Here is a 19,205-nt window from a genome sequence, read left to right as displayed (position 1 = left end):
GATATTGATAAGTCTCTTGCTCAGACGATTATCCCAGTATACACACACGAGATGTCCAAGAGGTTGGTGGAAAAAGGGATTGGGACACTCAAAACTTAAAATACTAAATGTTGGGCCCCAATCCTATAATCTGATCCATGAAAATGAACTGTCATACCTGTATGGAGACTCATTGACTTCAGTAGCACTCATTGCTGCGTAGGAGACAGTGCAAGGTGGTTTTACTTTATCTATTCAAGAGGAAATAGTCTTTTGTATTCCTCATACCCGGTGTCCTTCAAAGTAAGGCTGAGAATTTTATTTTTACTTTTCATTTAAAACTTCAAATGGCGTGTGGCATGAGTGTGTTTTACCTTTTTATGGATTATACCTGTTCTAAGATGGACTGCTGCAAAATTTCCTCTGCCATTTTGCTCTGGACATATGCTACATCAAGGCAGGGGGTGAAAAGTGGGGTGTGGACCCTCTTGGGGGGCATGAAATTTCAGACAGGGGGATACAACATAATCAGCTGCTGGGTGTCAGGCTCATCCCTCATTAAAAATGTTGAACTATGTTACTGTTTTTATGTCTGTGTTTTCACATTTATATACTGATTTTAAAAGTTTTTATATTTTACATACTTTTTTCTTACACATGCCGAAAGGTTTTTTTTTCATATGAACATAACTGAAATTTCCTAGGGCTTGGATTACATTAGACAGGTTGGCCAGCCAGGGGGTGGGAAGATGTGGGGGATGGTACTTGCAGGTAAGAAAAGTGGGGCTTGATATAAAAAGTTTGCTCACCCCTACGTTAAGGCACTTTTGCCTTGTTTCTCTGTTTGTTTAATTTACCCTTCATTTAAACACTCAGAAGCCTGGGGGCATGGATTGCTGGTTCTCAGGGAAGCTCTAACACCCTGCTGTCTGTGCAGGAGAAAAGGATTAGGATCTGTGAAAGGTTGCTCATTAGTAAAGAGAGAGGAAAATACACTTATTGCAGGTGCAAGAATCACTCCATATCATTTGTAAATTGGAATGAACCTGCCAGATCATTACTGGACACTGTCTTTATCTCTAATGCAGCAGTTCCCAAACTGTATTCCGTAGAACACTGGTGTTCTACATGATGTGAATAGGTGTTCCATGAAAGAAAAAACTATGATGCTAAAGATATTTTTCCTTCTAAAATGTTAAATAAAAAGTATGTGTGTATCAAAAATACTAAGGTATTTGAATAATATTTAGATCATAGGTACATTAATATGTATAACACATTCATAATACAAGTTGAGCCTTTCTAATCTGGAACTCTCTCATCCAGCAAACTCCGTAATCTGGCATGATTCTAGTTGGCTGGATGACCACTATTCATGGGTGTGGCCAAACTTCCCAAAAAGTTTGTTTCCAGCCACCAGTCCTGGCTCTCAGCGTTCTGTGCTGTTATTTAGCTGAAATTTACCTCTGTATGTTTCCTGAGTCCAGTAAGCAATGGAAGTGTTAGTAATGTGCTAGAAAATATTTACCTCCTGTCACCTGGCAAATTCTATTGTTCGGCACTGCTCAGTTCCCGAGGGTGCCAGATGAGAGAGGTTCAACCAGTAGTATAGTTATTATGTGACTCTTGCCGAAACAGAGATGCAAAAACAAGCTTCCCATTAAAAAAAAGCTGTTAAATATCACTTATTTTTATTTCCTGTAAAAATAACACATTTATAAAAACACAAAATTTTAAAATATTTTTCAATACCTAATTTGTTTTGCATTTCTTTTTCTCTCTCTTTTTTTTAAATGTTAAGGAAGGACAGTCATTTTTTAACAATATTGTCCTTTCTATTTTTGTACAACCGTCCTTCTTTTGGCTGTTATATTGATATTTTGGGTTTTTACTTTTTAATTTTTATACTTTGTTATACGGTTCCTAACCATCCTCCTGTGAGAAGGACATTAGCTGTCCATACAGATGATTTTCTTGTGTTACTTTTTGTTCTTAGTGAAATAGAAGATATTTTTAAAACTTAACTCTTATAAAATCAACTTTTGAGTATTATGTGCAACAATTTTTGGTATGAAACATGAACCCCGCTCTGGCCCCGGTATGAGCATGTATGTGTTCTCTTAATATATTTCAAGCCCAAAAGTGTTCCATAGTCAAATTAGTTTGGGAATCGCTGCTCTAATGTAACATCCAGTCTGTAGACTGCTCCAGAATTAATTCAAGAAGGGAACACCTGCTAAAGGTCAGGGGAAGGTAGAGGAGATATGGGTGCTGAAAGCAGCAGCTTAAAATATGATTGTAAAGAGAGAGTGAAGCAGATTAGGAGCTGTGATGAAAGGTGGAAAAACAAACTGTTTCTGGCAAAGGGACAAACAACAGCCATTATAGGTGAGCATTTGAGAGTGATTGAAAAGTGGGAGTCCTTGTGGACAGTCCAAACAAGACATGTGAAAGGAGTAGACCTATCCTTTGAAAAGGTGCCTTCAGGAGGGAACTGCTGCGGGAAGACTATCTCTGGCAGTAGACTAGAGTGGCTCCATCTTCACAGAAACATAGATCTGGAAGGGAGCTTCTGAGGCCAGCTAGTCCAGCCCCTGAACGGAGGCAGTACCTAGACATGCATTTGTCCATGCTGTTCTTAAAAAACCTGAAGATACAGGGATTCTCCAAACTACCTAGAAAATACAGTACAGAGATTAATTCTTCTATGATTAAAAAGCTTTTTCTAATAACTAGCCAAACTCTCCTTTGCTGCAGACTAAGTCCATTCTTTTCGTACATTCAGTGGACATGGAAAGCAACAGACCACCATCTTTGTAAACACATGTGAAACTGGCATCAGGTCCATCCCCAGTCTTTCTGACTCAAGCCTATCTTGTCCTCGTAAATAATATTTTCTAAATTTTTCATTATTCTTGTGTTTCTCTTCTGAATACTCTCCAGTTTGTCCACATTTTTCCTAAAGCATAGTTTCCAAAACTGGGCATAATATACCAGTTGACGCCCCCTACCGCCAAGTGGAGAGGAAAAACTGCCTCCCATTTCAGACACTCCTGCTAATACAGCCCAAAACATCAGTCTTTTTGCACCTGCACCACATTGCTTCATATTCAATTTGTGATCAATGCAATCCCTAGATCCTTTTCTCTAGTACAACTACTAAGTCAGCTATTCCCAATTTTGTAGTTGTGCACTTGATTTTTCCTTACTAAGTGCGGTACTTTGCACTTGTCTATCAATTTTAATTTGAGAGCAATTGGTCTATTTTTCATTTCTAATCCTATCCTCCAAAGTGATGGCATACTCTCTGTTCTATTATCTGTGTCATTAATGAAAACACTGAACAGTATAATACTGGACTCAAGACAGACCTCTCTGGGACCCCATGTCCTCCTAGTTTGACAATGAACCATTGATAATTAAAACAAAAAAGCAGTCAAGTAGCACTTTAAAGACTAACAAAATAAACTTGACTGCTTTTTTGTTTTGATAGTATATAGACTAGCACAGCTTTCTCTCTCTTACCACTGATAATTACCATGAGCACGGGTTTTGAACCACTTGTGCACATACTTTATAGTAATTTCGTTTAGACTGCATTTCCTTTGTTTGCTTAGAAGAATGGTCATGTGGCACCCTGTCAAAAGCTGTCCTAAAATAAAGATACATTACATCTACTGCTTTCCTCCTATTAACTAGGCCCAGTAAACACTGTCAAAGAAGAAAACTGAATTGATTTGCTATGATTTGTTCTTGACAAATCCATGTTTGCCATTCCTTACCACCCTTATCCTTTAGGCTATTATGAATTAATGGTTTAATAATTTGTTCCAAAGTTTTCCAGATGTTGAGGTTAGACTGACTAGCCGCTAAATTCCTTGGGTCCTCACTGCTCTTCTTTTTGAAGATATCATGTTTCATACCACTGCACTGGACTGCCTTTGGGGCTATTTGGTTCATCTTTTATTGTAACTTAAAGCAACTGTGCATTAACGCGAGTTAAGGGCAACTCACAATCCTGCTCCCCCCAGGCCTGGATCAACACCCCATCCCAGCCTGCGCAGCCCTGGTTTAACCCACCCATGGCTCAGCTCCAGCTCACCTCCCCTGCCCAGTTCAACCCGCGCACATGCGGCCCACCTCACCACCCCCCCATGCGTTGCTTTGGCTCAATCCCCACCCACCCAGCCCTGGTTCAACCCCCACATGTGGCTCTGGATCAACTCTACCCCCCAAAACCCCTGAAGCCCTAATCCACCTCAGGCTTAACCCTCCCCACCCACTTCTGGCCCACTCCCATGGCCCCAACCACTGCCAGGCTTAACCCTCCACAACTGCCCCCCCCCAGGACTTACCGTTCGAAAGGAGCCCCAGTTGCTCCTTCTGCTTCCTCAGCTGCAGAACATGTGTTCTGCCAGTGAAAAAAGCCGCCCCCCGACTTATGTGAAATTCAGTTATGCGAGGGTGCATAGGAACATAACCCTTGCATAACTCAAGCCACTACTGTAAATATTCAGCTCCCACCTGGATAAAATTGCAATATATCATCACCTGCTTCAGCAAAACACTTACGTACCTGCTTAGCTTTAAGTACTGAATTATCCTATCATTGCTAAGGAGACTATTCACAGGTTCATAATTGAATGAAGGCTCCAACTGCCAAATAATGGATACATAACACAATAGTTCTGTATTAAAAGGTTTTTGATGAATAACACATTATTAGACTATGCATTTTGAAGGTTGTTTGCCTAATAAACTGAATGCAGGAATCAAACCAATCTAAGAACATTTTATGTATTTAATAATACCTCTGGTATTGCCACCCGAGATTGTTAATATATAGGAGAACTTGGTCAGGAATCTGATGTTATTCATAGCAGCAGATTGCCCTGACTGAAGGGGAACTATTCCATTCTTTTAATGTTGAACGTGTTTATGTGTCTGCATAAGCAGGGCCCACCTCAGAGATAGAAGCTTTCATCTCTTGCCACTTCCTCAGAAACAAGCAACATTACAGTAGTAAAACATCAGTAGGATATCCCCAACCCTCTTACTGCTCAGCCTGCACCCCTACAGCACAGCTCTCCTGCTGGCGCTGCACGCTGCTGCCCCTGTTTCTGACCCCTCTTCTAGCCCCATCCACACCTTCCTCCATAAGGCATACCCCTCATGGGGCTAGTGCTGGGGCAGCAGTGTGTGGCACCAGCAGGAAACGATAAAACCAGGCTGTGGACTTGGGGGCTCCAGCCTCAGTCGGGGTGGGTTTAGATGCTGAGGATGGCCCACTCAGGCCCACCCATGGTTAAGCTACTCCTTTACAGGTGAAAACTAACTTCCACCTTCAATAACAGAGTTTCCAGCTTTTTTATATTGATAAAGTCTTCATTACTAACATCATGTAGGCTTGCAAGTGCCCAGTGCGGATATTTCCACTCACAGCTTATTCACAAACATAGCCACTGACGCCAGTCTTCAGGTTCATCAAAGCCTTCAGCTAGAGGTCTGTGGTCAGGTGAGATTCTCTGAAAGATATGCATTTGGGAATGATGTGCATCTCCAGCTGGTGTCAGTCAAGCTAAGAATTCCATAAGATCCCTACTAAGATCAAGATGACAGTCTCTTGTTGACTTGCAAATGCAGATAATGACCAAGAGAAGAGAGCCTCCCAATGCAGGTGACCATCAAAAGCTTGCAAAAGAAAGGATCTGGAGGAGGTACACACAGCCTTTCACCTAATAGCATAAGAACCCAACAGCAGGTGGGAAAAGAGAAGGTCACCTGGGGACCAAGGAAAGAAGGGACCTGGCCTTCCACACACCCTTAAGCGTGGCAGCAGCCTTCCATGCAAGGAGAAAATATGTAGAGCACTGCCCAGATATAAAATTGGCATTTACGTCTACAAAAATGATCTGTGGATATCTGCATCCATATATAAAGAAGATGTCTGAAAATCTGCAGGGTTCTAGATACAAAATTTGTATCTGCATCCACATCCATATCTGCAAAACTGAGACACAGATATTCACATTCATATCTGTGGATTCAGATACCTGCAAATATAAAGCAGATATCTGGGGTTTGCAGGGCTCTAGAAATATGTAACCATACAGAAAGGAGTCTGCTCCCCCACCAGCAAAGAGGAAAGGCAGTGCCTTACGAACAACAAAGGCAACCCCAGTGAGGGCAGAAGGTTGACTATGGGTATCATTAGCTGAGAATAAGAGAAGATCTCAAAAGGAAGACAAGATACTAGAAGTATTTCAGGGGGACCCAGAGAAGAGAGAACAGAATATGAGGGAGACAGATGAAAATGTAAAGAGTGAGAACAGAAAAGGAAATAAGATTATGTAACATGGGAGAAAGCAAAATGAAGACTAGGGGTGTTTAGGTAGATAAAAGCTAGGGACAATATAAAAGGGACGGAATGCAAGGAACAACTATGTTCTTCTGTGGAAAGAAAGAGGTGGAAAAGGAGTGGAGAGAAAACTAAACAGAAAGAAGAAATACAGAAAAAATATTAAGAAGGCATATATGAGATACATGAGAAGTGCAACAACAAAAAATACAAATTACACACACATTTAGGCTTGTGAATTTTACTTATTGCCCCTGCAGACATCTTATACCATATCTTTGTACTTTGGAGAAAGAGAGAGTTTTCTTTTCAATACTTGGGATTCACTACCTGATTCCATAGCTCAATGTCTGACCAGTTATTTATATATGAAGAAGTTTCTAGAGCATAAATACACCTATCTGGCAAATGGGGAGCTTAACAGCTATTTAGAGAAGTGTCCTTGGGAAAAAAAAAATCCGTGATGACAAATAGGTATGGAGCTGTTGATAAATAAGACTACACTTCCTATCCTGGTATCTCTTTAGAGTGTAAGTACAGCATGACAATATTCATATTCAAGAATATAGTTTTGAAAAAATGCTAGGAGAAAATATTTTGTTCACAATAAAAAGGAGACAGTTCAGAACCGGACCACTGGGGGAGCTGTTCCTCAGACAATAGTGGTGCTCTAAGATGCATGAATGGGATGTGGGCTGGATAGTGGATATAAAAACAAATACAATGGAGACACTTCCTTTTTTATTGTATGAACCAGGTAAACAGGCAGAAAAGCTAAATCCAAAAGAGTAAATTCAAGGTTCAAAGAGCCTTGCACAGGAAGGAGAGACTTGCTCAAAGAATTAAAGGGGAAAGAGGAGAAAAGTTACCATAAAACTATGTTTAGACTAGAGCGGGTCGATCTTCTGCGCAAGGTCAATCTTCCAGGATTTGATTTCACACATCTGGTAGGGACAGATGAAATTGACCGCACGGGTTGGAGTTGACCCCTGTACTTCTTGCAAGATGTGAGGAGTAAGAGAGGTTGAAAGGAGAAACTGTCCCCTTGACCTGCTTCAGTAAGGATAGCCAAGTAAGCGGAGCGCAGGTCCATCAATTCTAGCTATGAAACGGCCACAGCTAGAACTGCGTATTTGCAGTCAACTTACTTTGCCTAGCATAGACATAGCCTAAGTGGCTGTTTCAGTTACAGTGCAAAGAAGTTCCATTAAGCATCTCAAAGGAGTATTTCTGTGCTATTATGTTCCATCCAACATCCAGTAATCTCATGAATCCCATAAGATTCATCTTGTGAAATACCTGGAATGTAGATGTAGAAGTTTGCACAAGACAGAGAAAAAATTGCAGAGGAACAAGAAACCTTACCATTATATACTGAGAGACACCTTTTTCAGCTTAAGACAAGAGATATACATGATGTTCTCAGCTCAACAGGGACTAGCTGGAGGAAGAACCCAGAGTTTTGTGCTCAGGTCAGATGGGCAGCTGATCACTCAGTGCTACATTGTCACACACTTACTATTATTGAGTAGTACCTCTTTCTGGAAATAGCTGTTGTTGAAACCAATGGAGCCGTCCCCAGAATAAGGCACTTTTTTCTTTAAATCCTTGTACTCCAGATGGAACATAGGTCACTACATAAGGCACTGCTCAATGTGAAGAGTGATGGGAGAATTTAACACAGGAAAACACACCTAGGCCGTGTCTACACTAGCCAAAAACTTTGAAATGGCCATGCAAATGGCCATTTCGAAGTTTACTAATGAAATGCTGAAATACATATTCAGCGCCTCATTTGCATGCGGGTGGCCGCGGCACTTCGAAATTGATGCGGCTTGCCGCCGCGCGGCTCATCCAGATGGGGCTCCCTTTTGAAAGGACCCCGGCTACTTCGAAGTCCCCTTATTCTGATTTGCTCATAGGAATAAGGGGACTTCGAAGTAGCTGGGGTCCTTTCAAAAAGGAGCCTCATCTGGACGAGCTGCGCAGCAGCTAGCTGCGTCAATTTTGAAGTGCTGCGGCTGCCCGCATGCTAATTAGGCGCTGAATATGTATTTCAGTGTTTCATTAGTAAACTTTGAGATGGCCATTTGCATGGCCATTTCGAAGTTTTTGGCTAGTGTAGACGTAGCCCATGAGTTTAGAAGATGATGGAATATCCATTCTTCTACAAAACTAGATGGGAGTAAGAGAATGTCGAACTGGGGTGCTTATTTCTAAGCTGCCCCCATCTATATTGTCAATTTGCAATTTAAAGGCTGCACTTTGAAATTTGTGTGGCTGCAGTTATGCTAATGAGGGGCTGACTATGCATGTTAGTCTCTCATTAGCCTGCTTTGAATTGCCTCATTAGCATGACACCTCTGACAAGAGAGGGCGAGTATAGAAGCAGCCCAGGTTCTGAAAGGGCATAAAAATAAAAAAACTATAGTAAAGGCTAAAAATTGGGATTGAAACTGTGTACTTACAGGGAAAATACAAGCTCAAGTCTTAGCCCCCTGCATCAGATTTTCAAGACGCAGTGGCTACATCTACACTTGCAGTCCTCTTTAGAAAGAGCAATGCAAATGAGGGAAATTGAAAATGTAAATGAGACACTGATTTACATATCTCATGCTTCATTTGCATATTCTTTTTTTGGAAGAGATTCTTTTGAAAGAAAGAAAGCAGTGTAGACAGGCCCTTTCTAAAATAAACCTTGTCTTTGAAAGAACCCTTCTTCCTGTTTTGTTTCAGCAAATGTTTACAGGCAATATTGACAAGGCTGCGCTGTGATAACACTCAAACTGAAAAGAAGCAATATTTGGAAGTCTCAGAGGATGAACTTGTTTGTGGATATGAATCTTATCAACAACCAAAGGGGATTTACTGGGGGAGGAGCCTTTTCAGCAGATTTGTGAGTTTGTATTTTTTGGGTAGGCAGTGTGGGTGTCTGACCAATTTTATGTAATTTTATAAATTGTCGTGTTTTCAATCCCTGGCCAGTCCCCAGAAATGTCATTCCTATTAACTGGAAAAAAAATAAGGCAGGTCCTGGTAAAAATATGTTACCATGTACAGTTGAACCCATTCACAGTCTATTTAGCAACATTGGTGAATGCTGTTTATGCTTAAACAGAGTCTAAATCTTGAGTTCATTATATTTTGGTTCAAAGGAGAAAGCAAATGCACAAAGAGAAGGTTGTCTTATGTTGCATGTTTGTAAGAACTTAAGCAACTTATAGGCTGATTCTCACAGGCGTTTGTATTGGACACTTTGGCTACATTTACACTAGAAGCATCGATCTACAGAAGTTCCTGCTGGAAGAGATGTTCCAACAAAACTTCTTTTGAGAGACTGCATTTACACGTAAAAGCGGATCGATCTTTTGATCCTCTCTGTTGACAAACAGGCCCCCCGATGCATCTATGCAGTTTTTTTGTTGACTGTTTCTGACAACAAAATGCATTTTGTGTGCAGATGCTCTGCAAGTTTTGTCTACAAAGCCCCAGTTTTGTCTACAAAACTCCAGTGTAGACATAGCCTTAGTGAGACAGAACATTATCTTTCAAAGTGACATTGTTTTCATAGGTAATACATTTCAGTAGATCGAAAACCATTTGGAAGAACTCCAGTATAAAGAGTCAGAATAATAAATTGTTCCAGTTCTGACTTTGAAACTGGAGATATTATTATTTGGCATATTTCATTGGGAGAGTTATCTTCATTATCACAGGTCTAACTGTATGCATCTTACAAAATAGCTTTCTGTGAGCTTGGCCACTGGCAATATTTGTCTTGTAGCAGAGCATTACATGGCAATCAGTGCTGTTGCTCTATTTTTCTCTGTGGTTTTTGTAAGTTTGTCCTCAAGATGTACCATTAATTTACTCTTTCTGAGTAGCAGTCTAGCAGGTAGACCTCAGATGTGCCACTGCCTCACAGTGGGACCCTACCTTAACCTCCCTCTACTTGAGTATGTTCATCTATAAAAATAATATGATAATATCCACCCACCTTACTGGGGCCTTGTGGAGCATTGTTAATGCATGGTTATAAAGTGATTTGAGCCAATCAAATTAAGTGGAATAATATGAGCATTATAAACCTCTGAGTTTTAAGAGTTTGTAAGTTTGAGGAAGGGAAACTTCTGAAATACCTCAGATTGCCCTCCTACCCCAAATTTTTTTTCTGTCACACAAGAACTTAAGATGGATATAAAACTGATGCAATGTTCTTATCACAACAATCAATGTAACATTAGTAGAAGCTAAGGTTATATATCATGTGCTGTGCATAATTCCTGGTATTATCATTTAGGGGGGTTATATTAATTTCCCTGAATTAACCAACAACTTCACATCCATGCAGAATGTATCTAAGATTGCCCTGCCTACATTACTTATCAACTCTGACAGACGCTAAATACCGTCAAATACTAGATTTTAACATTACCCATACAAATTCCATTTTGTATGCAATTGTGCAGGAAAGTCTGTACTTTACTACTTAGAGAGCTGTCTGTTTTAAATGAGCCAAGGTAAGTCAGGCAAAGAAAAATATATACATTAAATAAATTTGGCTATCAGCCAGGTCAACCATTAAACAGAGATCATGTAAAATAAGAGAAGTTAATACCAGGGAAATGTTTGATGTGAAAAGACAGTACAGCAACAACAATCAATGCTAAGGACATTGCATTTTCTGCAGCAATAGCCTTAAGTAGGTTTTCGCTAAGGCTATGTCTACACTAGAAAGATCTGTCAACAGAAGTTTCTGTTGGAAGATATCTTCCGACACAACTTCTGTCGACAGATTGCAGCCAGACTACCAAGCGGATTGAAAGAACAGAACAGCCAACTGGAAGCACAGCAGACAGGGCTGCCCAGTGTCCTAGAAGCCCTGTCTGTCGACAGAGGTTCCCCCCCGGAATGTCCAGACCAGCTTTCGGTCAACAGAATCTGTGAAAAGAGGCATTTTGCCTCATGAGGGAGTGGAGAAACCCTGTTGACAGAAGTGCCACGTTCTGTTGATTTCTGTTGACAGAACACATTGGGAAAGTGGACGCTCCATGGGTTTTTTCACCAAAACTCTCTAGTATAGACATAGCCAAAGTGTAGAGAGCTCACTATCTGGAACTTGGGAGAGGAAAATGGTGCTGGATAAACATTCTCTTGATCTGTTTGCAAGGGGAGGAAAAAAAAACTGGTTTCCAACAAACTGGAGGTTAGAGACACTATAGCACCAAGAGATGGACAGTAGGAATTTATCTCTGTCAATTTAAGCCCAAGACAGAAAAATATGACAGCCACAAAAATGCTTTCTGAGGGCACTTGAACAAACGTTTTGAAAGTCTATGGAGAATAATATGTGGTTTCAAATTTTTGTGGACTTCAGCAAAGTCATTTTTAGGTCTTTAATCTTTTTAATGGACTGGATTTATACTGTACTAAACATTTTGAAAAAGTTGCAGTCTGCACTAGAAAAACATATAGATTTGGAAAGGAATTTATATAACTGCTAAGAATCTACAAATGAAAAAACCAAAGAGAACCCGCTTTTATGCAGCGAGTATAATATTCATTCTTGCCAACAAAAGAATGATCTCTGGTGAAGTGCAAAAGACAAGATGGAATTTATAAAATATGAAATATTAATTTCCATAATGCCTACGAAAATACCCTAGACTTTTAGAATGGATTGATTTCAAGACATAAGACAGCAAAGCCACCATTAAAGTCAGAGTAAATACAATAAACTCGATAGCGTGCCAAAGGCCTCTTGAAAGAAAAAGTGGGCTTTAGAAAGGTCTAATTCCACAGTTTTGCGCAGGTCAGGTAGGAAAAGTGTTCCACAGACCCAGAGATACAGTCTTTTTAAGATCTCCTCACCCGCAAGGTTTTTTTGGGTCTCGTTTTTGTCTTGATTACCTTTCTTGTCTTATGGGAATCAATGGCAGTGAGAGTTGGGTTGGGCTCCTGGTGGAAGTTCCAAAAAATCAGGAAGGTTTCTAGTCTCTTAATAACGTCGGTGAATCAAACATAGATACATCTGGAGAACTTTTTATTTATTGTAATTCAAACGAGGGGACTGAGGTGAAAAAGTGTCATGTACACAAGAACAAGGGGACACTCAATAAAAGGTAGCAAATGCAAAGCCAACAAGAGAAGAGAGATATTTTTGTCACTTGATACACCCGGTTCCTGTGGACCCCGGTATCACCAGACATCACTGAGCCCCAAAAGCTTATCAATATTAAATAAAAATCCATATATATCTAAATGTATAACAAAACCAGGTAGAACTATAATAGTGACTATGTAAAAAAAAGAAGTTTGGAAAATATATAAACCTGCTTTCTTCAAAATTGACATTGATGTCTAATATTAGGGATTAGGAGGGAACCTTTGTGGGAAGAAACAGGTTAACCTATACTTGCTTACAATTTTTGCATCTTTCTATGAAATATCTGGCATCATATGAAATACCTGCTGGAACGAGCCCCTGGAGTACATGGGCCAATGGTTCAGTAAAGCACCTTATGCTACTAGCTGTCTGTAACTGTGGGGAATTTTAAAGAGAAATTGCACTTGACTCATGAACTGTCTCTCCCATCACTGATTTATGTGATATGAGAATTAGAAAGGAAGGCCCAGAGATCTAGTGCCTGCATCCACTACATAAATACACATCCAATAACCACCCAGAGCTGATCAGCCTTACTGCTTAGTACCAAGCAAAACTATTTGGAGTTTTTCAAGTTCAGATCCCTCTCCACAAGAGTTATGATCACATGATCTGAAGAAGACCTTTTAAAAAACACTGGAATCTAAACAACCTTGTGCACTTCTTGCAACATATTTTGTTCAAAGCCTAAAGTGGCTTTGATAGAAGACAACTCTCCCTTTTTCTTATTTTCAAAGCGGACTATAGGACACTATGTTGTTGACGCAGAACAATTAGCAGAAGCAGCAGGGGATGCTTGCCAATAAACACCAAGATTTGAGGTTAAGCAGCTGTAAATCTGCATTAATCGTTGAAGGAATTCAGCTATTTACAGAAGCTTTTACAGAGTAAGCAAATAAGAAAGGAGGGCAAGAGAAAGCACAGAGGAGTTATCCTTACCTTCACATTGTTTCCCTTCTCCTTTATAACCTGGTTTACAGATGCATTTGTAAGATTTAGGTGTATTTTGACATATTGCATCAATGTGGCAGTCATCTGTCCCTTCTGCACATTCATCAGCATCTGTAATCACAGAATGAACATATGAGAGATATAAGAAGAGATCTCAGTAGTGAAAGATCAGAAAACCCCTCACATGGAGACATAAAGCTGTTCAACAGACTAGTCTGCCTTCTGAGTCTCACCATAAAGAAGGCCGTTGCTTTTTTTTTTATATTTGTTCAAAATAAATAGCTTCTCTAAAGCTACTTTTATTCCTCCCCCAAGTTTAAAGGCTAAAAAGTCCTTCACGTGTATTAGGTATCAAATGATTTGTAAGTGTTAGGTGTTCTGTATCTACACACTGGAGTATAGACCTACTCGGGGAAAAATATACAAATTAATGTTAACCAAGTCTATTGGTCTGTCTAATCAAAATAAGAGATGGTATAAGTGGCCCATAAAAAAGAAAGGAAATTTGAATATTGATAGAAAACAGGTCTTTTTAATTCAGACAGACAGACAGATACAGTTTAAATAAGTTATCTGAACAGAGCAATGAGGAAAAATATTTGAACAGTCAAACTACACTAATCTTTTTTATTAAGGGGCCAAAAATAAAAAACATGGGAGAACATAGGAAACTCCAGAATTTTTGGGGAGAAAAGTAACATACACATATCTCAAAACTCATTTAAAAGAAAATGCACATCCAAACTTTCAGGATACTCTCCTTCTAGAGTATTTACTTATGTGTAGACTTCTAAAGTGAGAATATAAGATTGCTTTTTTAAAAAAAATGAACCCCCCCCCAAGACACATATGAGATAAGCATTGCTTTTCTCTTTAGGTTTTTTTTTGGGGGGGGAGGCAGATGGAAAGACTGGTTTGAGAAGAAGGGTATCTTAATGAAGAGAACATATAAAAACAAGCTAATCCCTTTCAATGATGTACTGCTGGTGTACAAGGGAAAACTTGAAATCCAGTGCAACCTACATACCCTTCCACCTATCTCCAGCTACTGTAGTTTAATGCCCGAAGTGACTGTCAGAGAAGAGGCGGTGAAGCTGCTAAGGGGGAGGGAAATGACTGACCCTTTAGAAGAATGTCAGTTTCTGTGGGAGACAGCCCTCTAAAGGAAGAAAGTGGCCATGGGCTATTGATTGTTTTCTTAATGTCAATGAGGAAAATGCCCCCCCTTAGTGGGAATACACTTTACATGGATTTCCTCACAATTCAATGCAGTAGGCACATCTAGGGCTTTCTACCCACACACATACACACACGCAGAGCCCTCTGACCAGGAGTGATATTTTATTATCCGGGTAACATTCAACAAAGCAGGATAAAGTGAAGCTAGGATTAATGCTGTAAAGTAAGGGGAGCAAGCTCCGGAGGAGAAAAGGAATCTAGTGACATCCTTGTGCAGTTTGTTTCATGCCAATTAGATTAACAGATCCTCAGAAAAGGTGCAGTAAAGTGAAAACAGTTGTATTGTTAGCTTGAAATCCTAACGCTAATTGTTTCAGAAATGCTCACTCAGCCATCTCCAGTGATGAAACAAGGATCCTTCAAAGTCACCGGGGACAGGAGGGGCTATTTGGAGGGAGGCGAATAATCAGATATTGTGGCGATGCACACATCAGAGGACTTTGCAAAGAGGGGGAATAAAGGACAGAATTGCTTTCAGGGGTGCACCCTCACTTTCCTTGAAGAGTTTGAAGGAGGAATCTTGATGATTTTTAACAGGACTAGGAAGAAAAAAAGTTTGTTCCCCTCTCGACGGCTGAGTATTGTGCCTCCTCGAGAAACGTGGGGCTGCTGTAGCCGGGTGCCTTTTTTCTTTCCCTTTCGTTTATTTTAGCTGCTAAGCCAGTTCAGATCTAGCTGTGATTTACGTGAATTCGCGGGGGGAGAGGGGGCGCTGAGGGTGTTGCTCAGATCAGACACAGAGTCAGCCAAGCACAAAAAGAGAAGAGCTTTAAACGCCTTGGTTCATATTTTGGACTCATTAAACTGGCACCCATCTCCAGTCAACATCAGCAAAAGTGACAGCTGGGCTCTTTATAATGCCGTCAGAATTCAAACTGCATCGAGCCAAGGGGGACATTTCGCAGCGAGCAGAGGATGGCTGGGAGTCAGGCGTGAATGCCAATGAGTCAAATGAAAAGGGCCAAAGCAAAGATGAGCTTCCCCCCCAGCCACACGTTTCTGTTCGTCTTTCTGGGCTACCCCAGCTTCTCCCCAGGCAGCGTGCCTCTTGCTCCAGCGACCCTCTGACATTTTGCGAGGGGGGATTTTAAGAAATCCCACCTCAAGGGTTTTTGTTTTTAGTCAAACGGGAAGAGCTGGGTACATCTTTAACAGCACATCAGGTCAACCGCCTGGTTTACAGCGTATCTCTGCAGAGATGTGTCAACTTGGCAAAGTTTATATTTTGGGGTGGGGGGGTTCCTTGAAAGGGAAGAGGCAAGTGGAGGCTGTATCGAGTCTGTGGGATCAGGGCAGCTATCCACTGGGTAACCCCTTAGCTGACGCAGACTCCCGATTTATCTGCACCAGTTATCTGGTGCCCGCGCACCTAGAGCAACTAAACACCAAACCCTTCCCCGAAGTCCCTTTTACCACAAGAGCATCAAACCCAGCGGACAACTCCACCCCCCTGGCAACTTCTAAAGCCCTTCCCAACAGGAGCAGCAAAAACCCGCCTCTCCCCCCTCCCCATGGCAGAACTCGGAGGGGAGGGGGGGCAGGCAGGGAGGGAGCCCCCTTCACCCGCGTTCCCCGAGCACAGCCCGCGCCCGGAGAGGCAGGCGGCGGCGAAGGCGCTCTCTTACCTGGGACCCCGCTGCCTCCCGCCAAGCTGCCCGTGCAGAGGAGCGCGGCGAGCACGCACGAGTGCCACGCAAAACAAACAGCGCCCATGGCAATGACAGGGCTCGGTGCAGCTGGGGGGTTTCTTTGATCCGAGACGCGCTCGGGACTGGCAGAGGGGAGCCAGCCAAACTGACGCGCTGACAGCATCCCGCTGATTCGCCCGGGGAGCCGCGGGGTGGGCGGGACGGGCGGGGAGGGATTGGCCTGGAGAGAGGGGAGGGGGCGCCGCAAAGGCAGAGGGAGGGGCTGCGGGGGCAGGGCACTGCACTCTTCCCACAGCCTCCTCGCCGAGAGCTGTCCTCCCTCCCGCCCCGGCTGCCCCAGCCCTGGCTCCAGTCCCCCTTCTGCGCGCTGCGCCTGGGACCTTCCAAAAAGAGCCCCCGCCCCCGCCCCCCGGGGGGTGTATCTGTATCAGTGTCTACCAGCTCCCACCCTGCCATTCACAACGTGCCGAGACGCTCCAGCCCGTTCGCCCCACGTGAGGCGGTAGGTCCTGGCACACTCACGCTCTCTCCCGGGGCTCCTCCGTTTCACACGGCCGCCCCAGGCACCCTGCGCTCAGCCCCACAGGTGAGAAGCAGGCGGGGGGTGGAGGCGGGGGGCGCCTGCTTTTGTTGCCACCAGTTCTTTCTCATTCCCAAACCATGGGGCCAGGCGGTGGCAAGGTTTGTTTTCTCTTGACTGTTGAGGGCTCTGCTAACCCGGCCCCCTTTCACTTTTATCGGTGAGAGGGGGACTTGCTTGGTGAAATAACACACCACACGCTTCCCTTCCCTGCCCCTTTGTACTGCGGGACCCTCTTCCCACCACATCTGCCAAGCGTCCTAGGTAAGTCTCAAGCCCTTAAGGAGCCTTCACTAGTCTAGTGCCTACTCAGCCTCTGCCCTCTCGGGCCGCGTCTACACGTGCGCACTACTTCGAAGTAGCGGCGCCAACTTCAAAATAGCGCCCGTCACAGCTACACGTGTTGGGCGCTATTTCGAAGTTTAAATCGACATTAGGCGGTGAGACGTCGAAGTCGCTAACCCCATGAGGGGATGGGAATAGCGCCCTACTTCGAAGTTGAACGTCGAAGTAGGGCACGTGTAGACGATCCGCATCCCGCAACCTCGAAATAGTGGGGTCCTCCATGGCAGCCATCAGCTGAGGGGTTGAGAGATGCTCTCTCTCCAGCCCCTGCGGGGCTCTATGGTCACCGTGTGCAGCAGCCCTTAGCCCAGGGCTTCTGGCAGCTGCTGCTGCAGCTGGGGATCCATGCTGCAGGCACAGGGTTTGCAACCAGTTGTCGGCTCTGTGGATCTTGTGTTGTTTAGTGCAACTGTGTCTGGGGGGGCCCTTTAAGGGAGCAGCTTGCTGTTGAGTCCGCCCTGTGACCCTGTCTGCAGCTGTTCCTGGCACCCTTATTTCGATGTGTGCTACTTTGGCATATAGACGTTCCCTCGCAGCGCCTATTTCGATGTGGTGCTGCCCAACGTCGAAGTTGAACGTTGACGTTGCTAGCCCTGGAGGATGTGTAGACGTTATTCATCGAAATAAGCTATTTCGATGTAGCGTGCACATGTAGACGTAGCCTCGGAGGGTTTCAGTGTCTGCCTGCCTCCCAAAGGGGACGGCTCCTTTCACAGTTGAGGCAGGAGGCTTTGAAGGCAGACAGTCCAGCAAACTCAACAGCAGATCTCCTTGACAACCAATAAGAGGGATTTCTCTCCCCCCGCTTCCTGGGCTCAGACTAAAAGAAAACTTTTTTTGTCCCCTTTGCCTTCCCCAGTCTCATCTAACTCTCAGTGTTGTCTTTTGCCTCGGGTCATTACCAGCCACTACACTTCCATAACATTTTAACAGAATTCTAGGGTTTAAGCAGAGAGCTGCAGAATAGTGAGGAAATTGATCTGGTTGTGTTTGACCATCTCAACACAACGACCAGAATTTCTTTAATAAATGAAGTGCCATACTGCTGGGATCCAGAAATGATAGAAGCAGGCACAGAGGGAAAATGTCACTTGTCTGGTAATGCAGGTAACAACTACAGCTCAGCTCTCAAGTCCTCTCAAGGTTGCACACTCTTGAGTTCTCATTTTATAGTCTACCCTCCTGACAATTTCTATGGAATAGAAAACATTGTTGTCTCCACTGCTTCCACCGTCCTGCAAAAGTTGGCATAGCTGGATGCATTTTGTTTAGGATCATATTAGCTTCATCTTTGAGTCTCTCTCTTCTCAGAGAAATATTTTGTTTCCTACCCAAGCACTGAGAATAATTTTCTTTGTAGGTAATTTATATAGTAATCTGGCAAATGTAACCATAGAACTATACATATTAGACCTTTTTTTAAAAGAAGGACTATGAAATGCTTTAAATATATACCTTGTTCAGGCTGATTATATATCAATGTTTTTTACAAATATCGCCCCCAGTGGAATACCATTTCCCCAGGTTTGCTTTTCCCCATTTCAAATAATCAAAGTAGAATGCCTTTTAGCCACAAAACTGGCATCTCACTATATTCAGAATAATGAAAATCCTTTTTTAATCTGCCTCCTTTTATCAGAGTATCTCCAATTATATGCATTTGTTTTTATTGCCATGTATTTGTTCATCAGAGTAACACCAATATTTTAAAGTCTCATGAAGGAAATAAAGGAAGATTTGCCCTTGTCACTCAGTGGTGCAATATATGTGGACTGATGAAATGAAGACTCATTTCTTTCTGTTCAAACTGGCTTCTTTCTTATAGACAAATGAGCTACTCTCAAATTGCTGATGATTAAGTCAAGAAGCCAGCTCATAAAGCTGTTTGCTTTCTGAATGTTTAGATCTGTGTTTTACACATTCTGGGTGTTAGCTCTT

The 19,205-nt window shown here is 42.6% G+C and overlaps 1 protein-coding gene across 1 annotated transcript in view; it reads right to left on the bottom strand.

The window, feature by feature from the left end:
- Positions 1–16,443, bottom strand: part of SCUBE1 (signal peptide, CUB domain and EGF like domain containing 1) — a 350,710-nt gene extending 334,267 nt beyond the window's left edge. Inside the window, exons 1-2 of the mRNA XM_075003815.1 lie at positions 16,319–16,443; positions 13,443–13,565 (exon numbers count right to left, since the gene is read on the bottom strand). Coding sequence (XP_074859916.1) covers positions 13,443–13,565; positions 16,319–16,406 — 211 coding nt within the window. The 5' untranslated portion in view covers positions 16,407–16,443. The remainder of the gene's footprint in view (positions 1–13,442; positions 13,566–16,318) is intronic.
- Positions 16,444–19,205: the final 2,762 nt, after the last annotated feature.

Source organism: Carettochelys insculpta, chromosome 1 (genome assembly GCF_033958435.1).
Source record: "Carettochelys insculpta isolate YL-2023 chromosome 1, ASM3395843v1, whole genome shotgun sequence".
NCBI classification, from domain to species: domain Eukaryota; kingdom Metazoa; phylum Chordata; order Testudines; family Carettochelyidae; genus Carettochelys; species Carettochelys insculpta.
The sequence above is the reverse complement of the archived record's forward strand: the minus strand, read 5'-3'. Positions and strand labels throughout refer to the sequence as shown.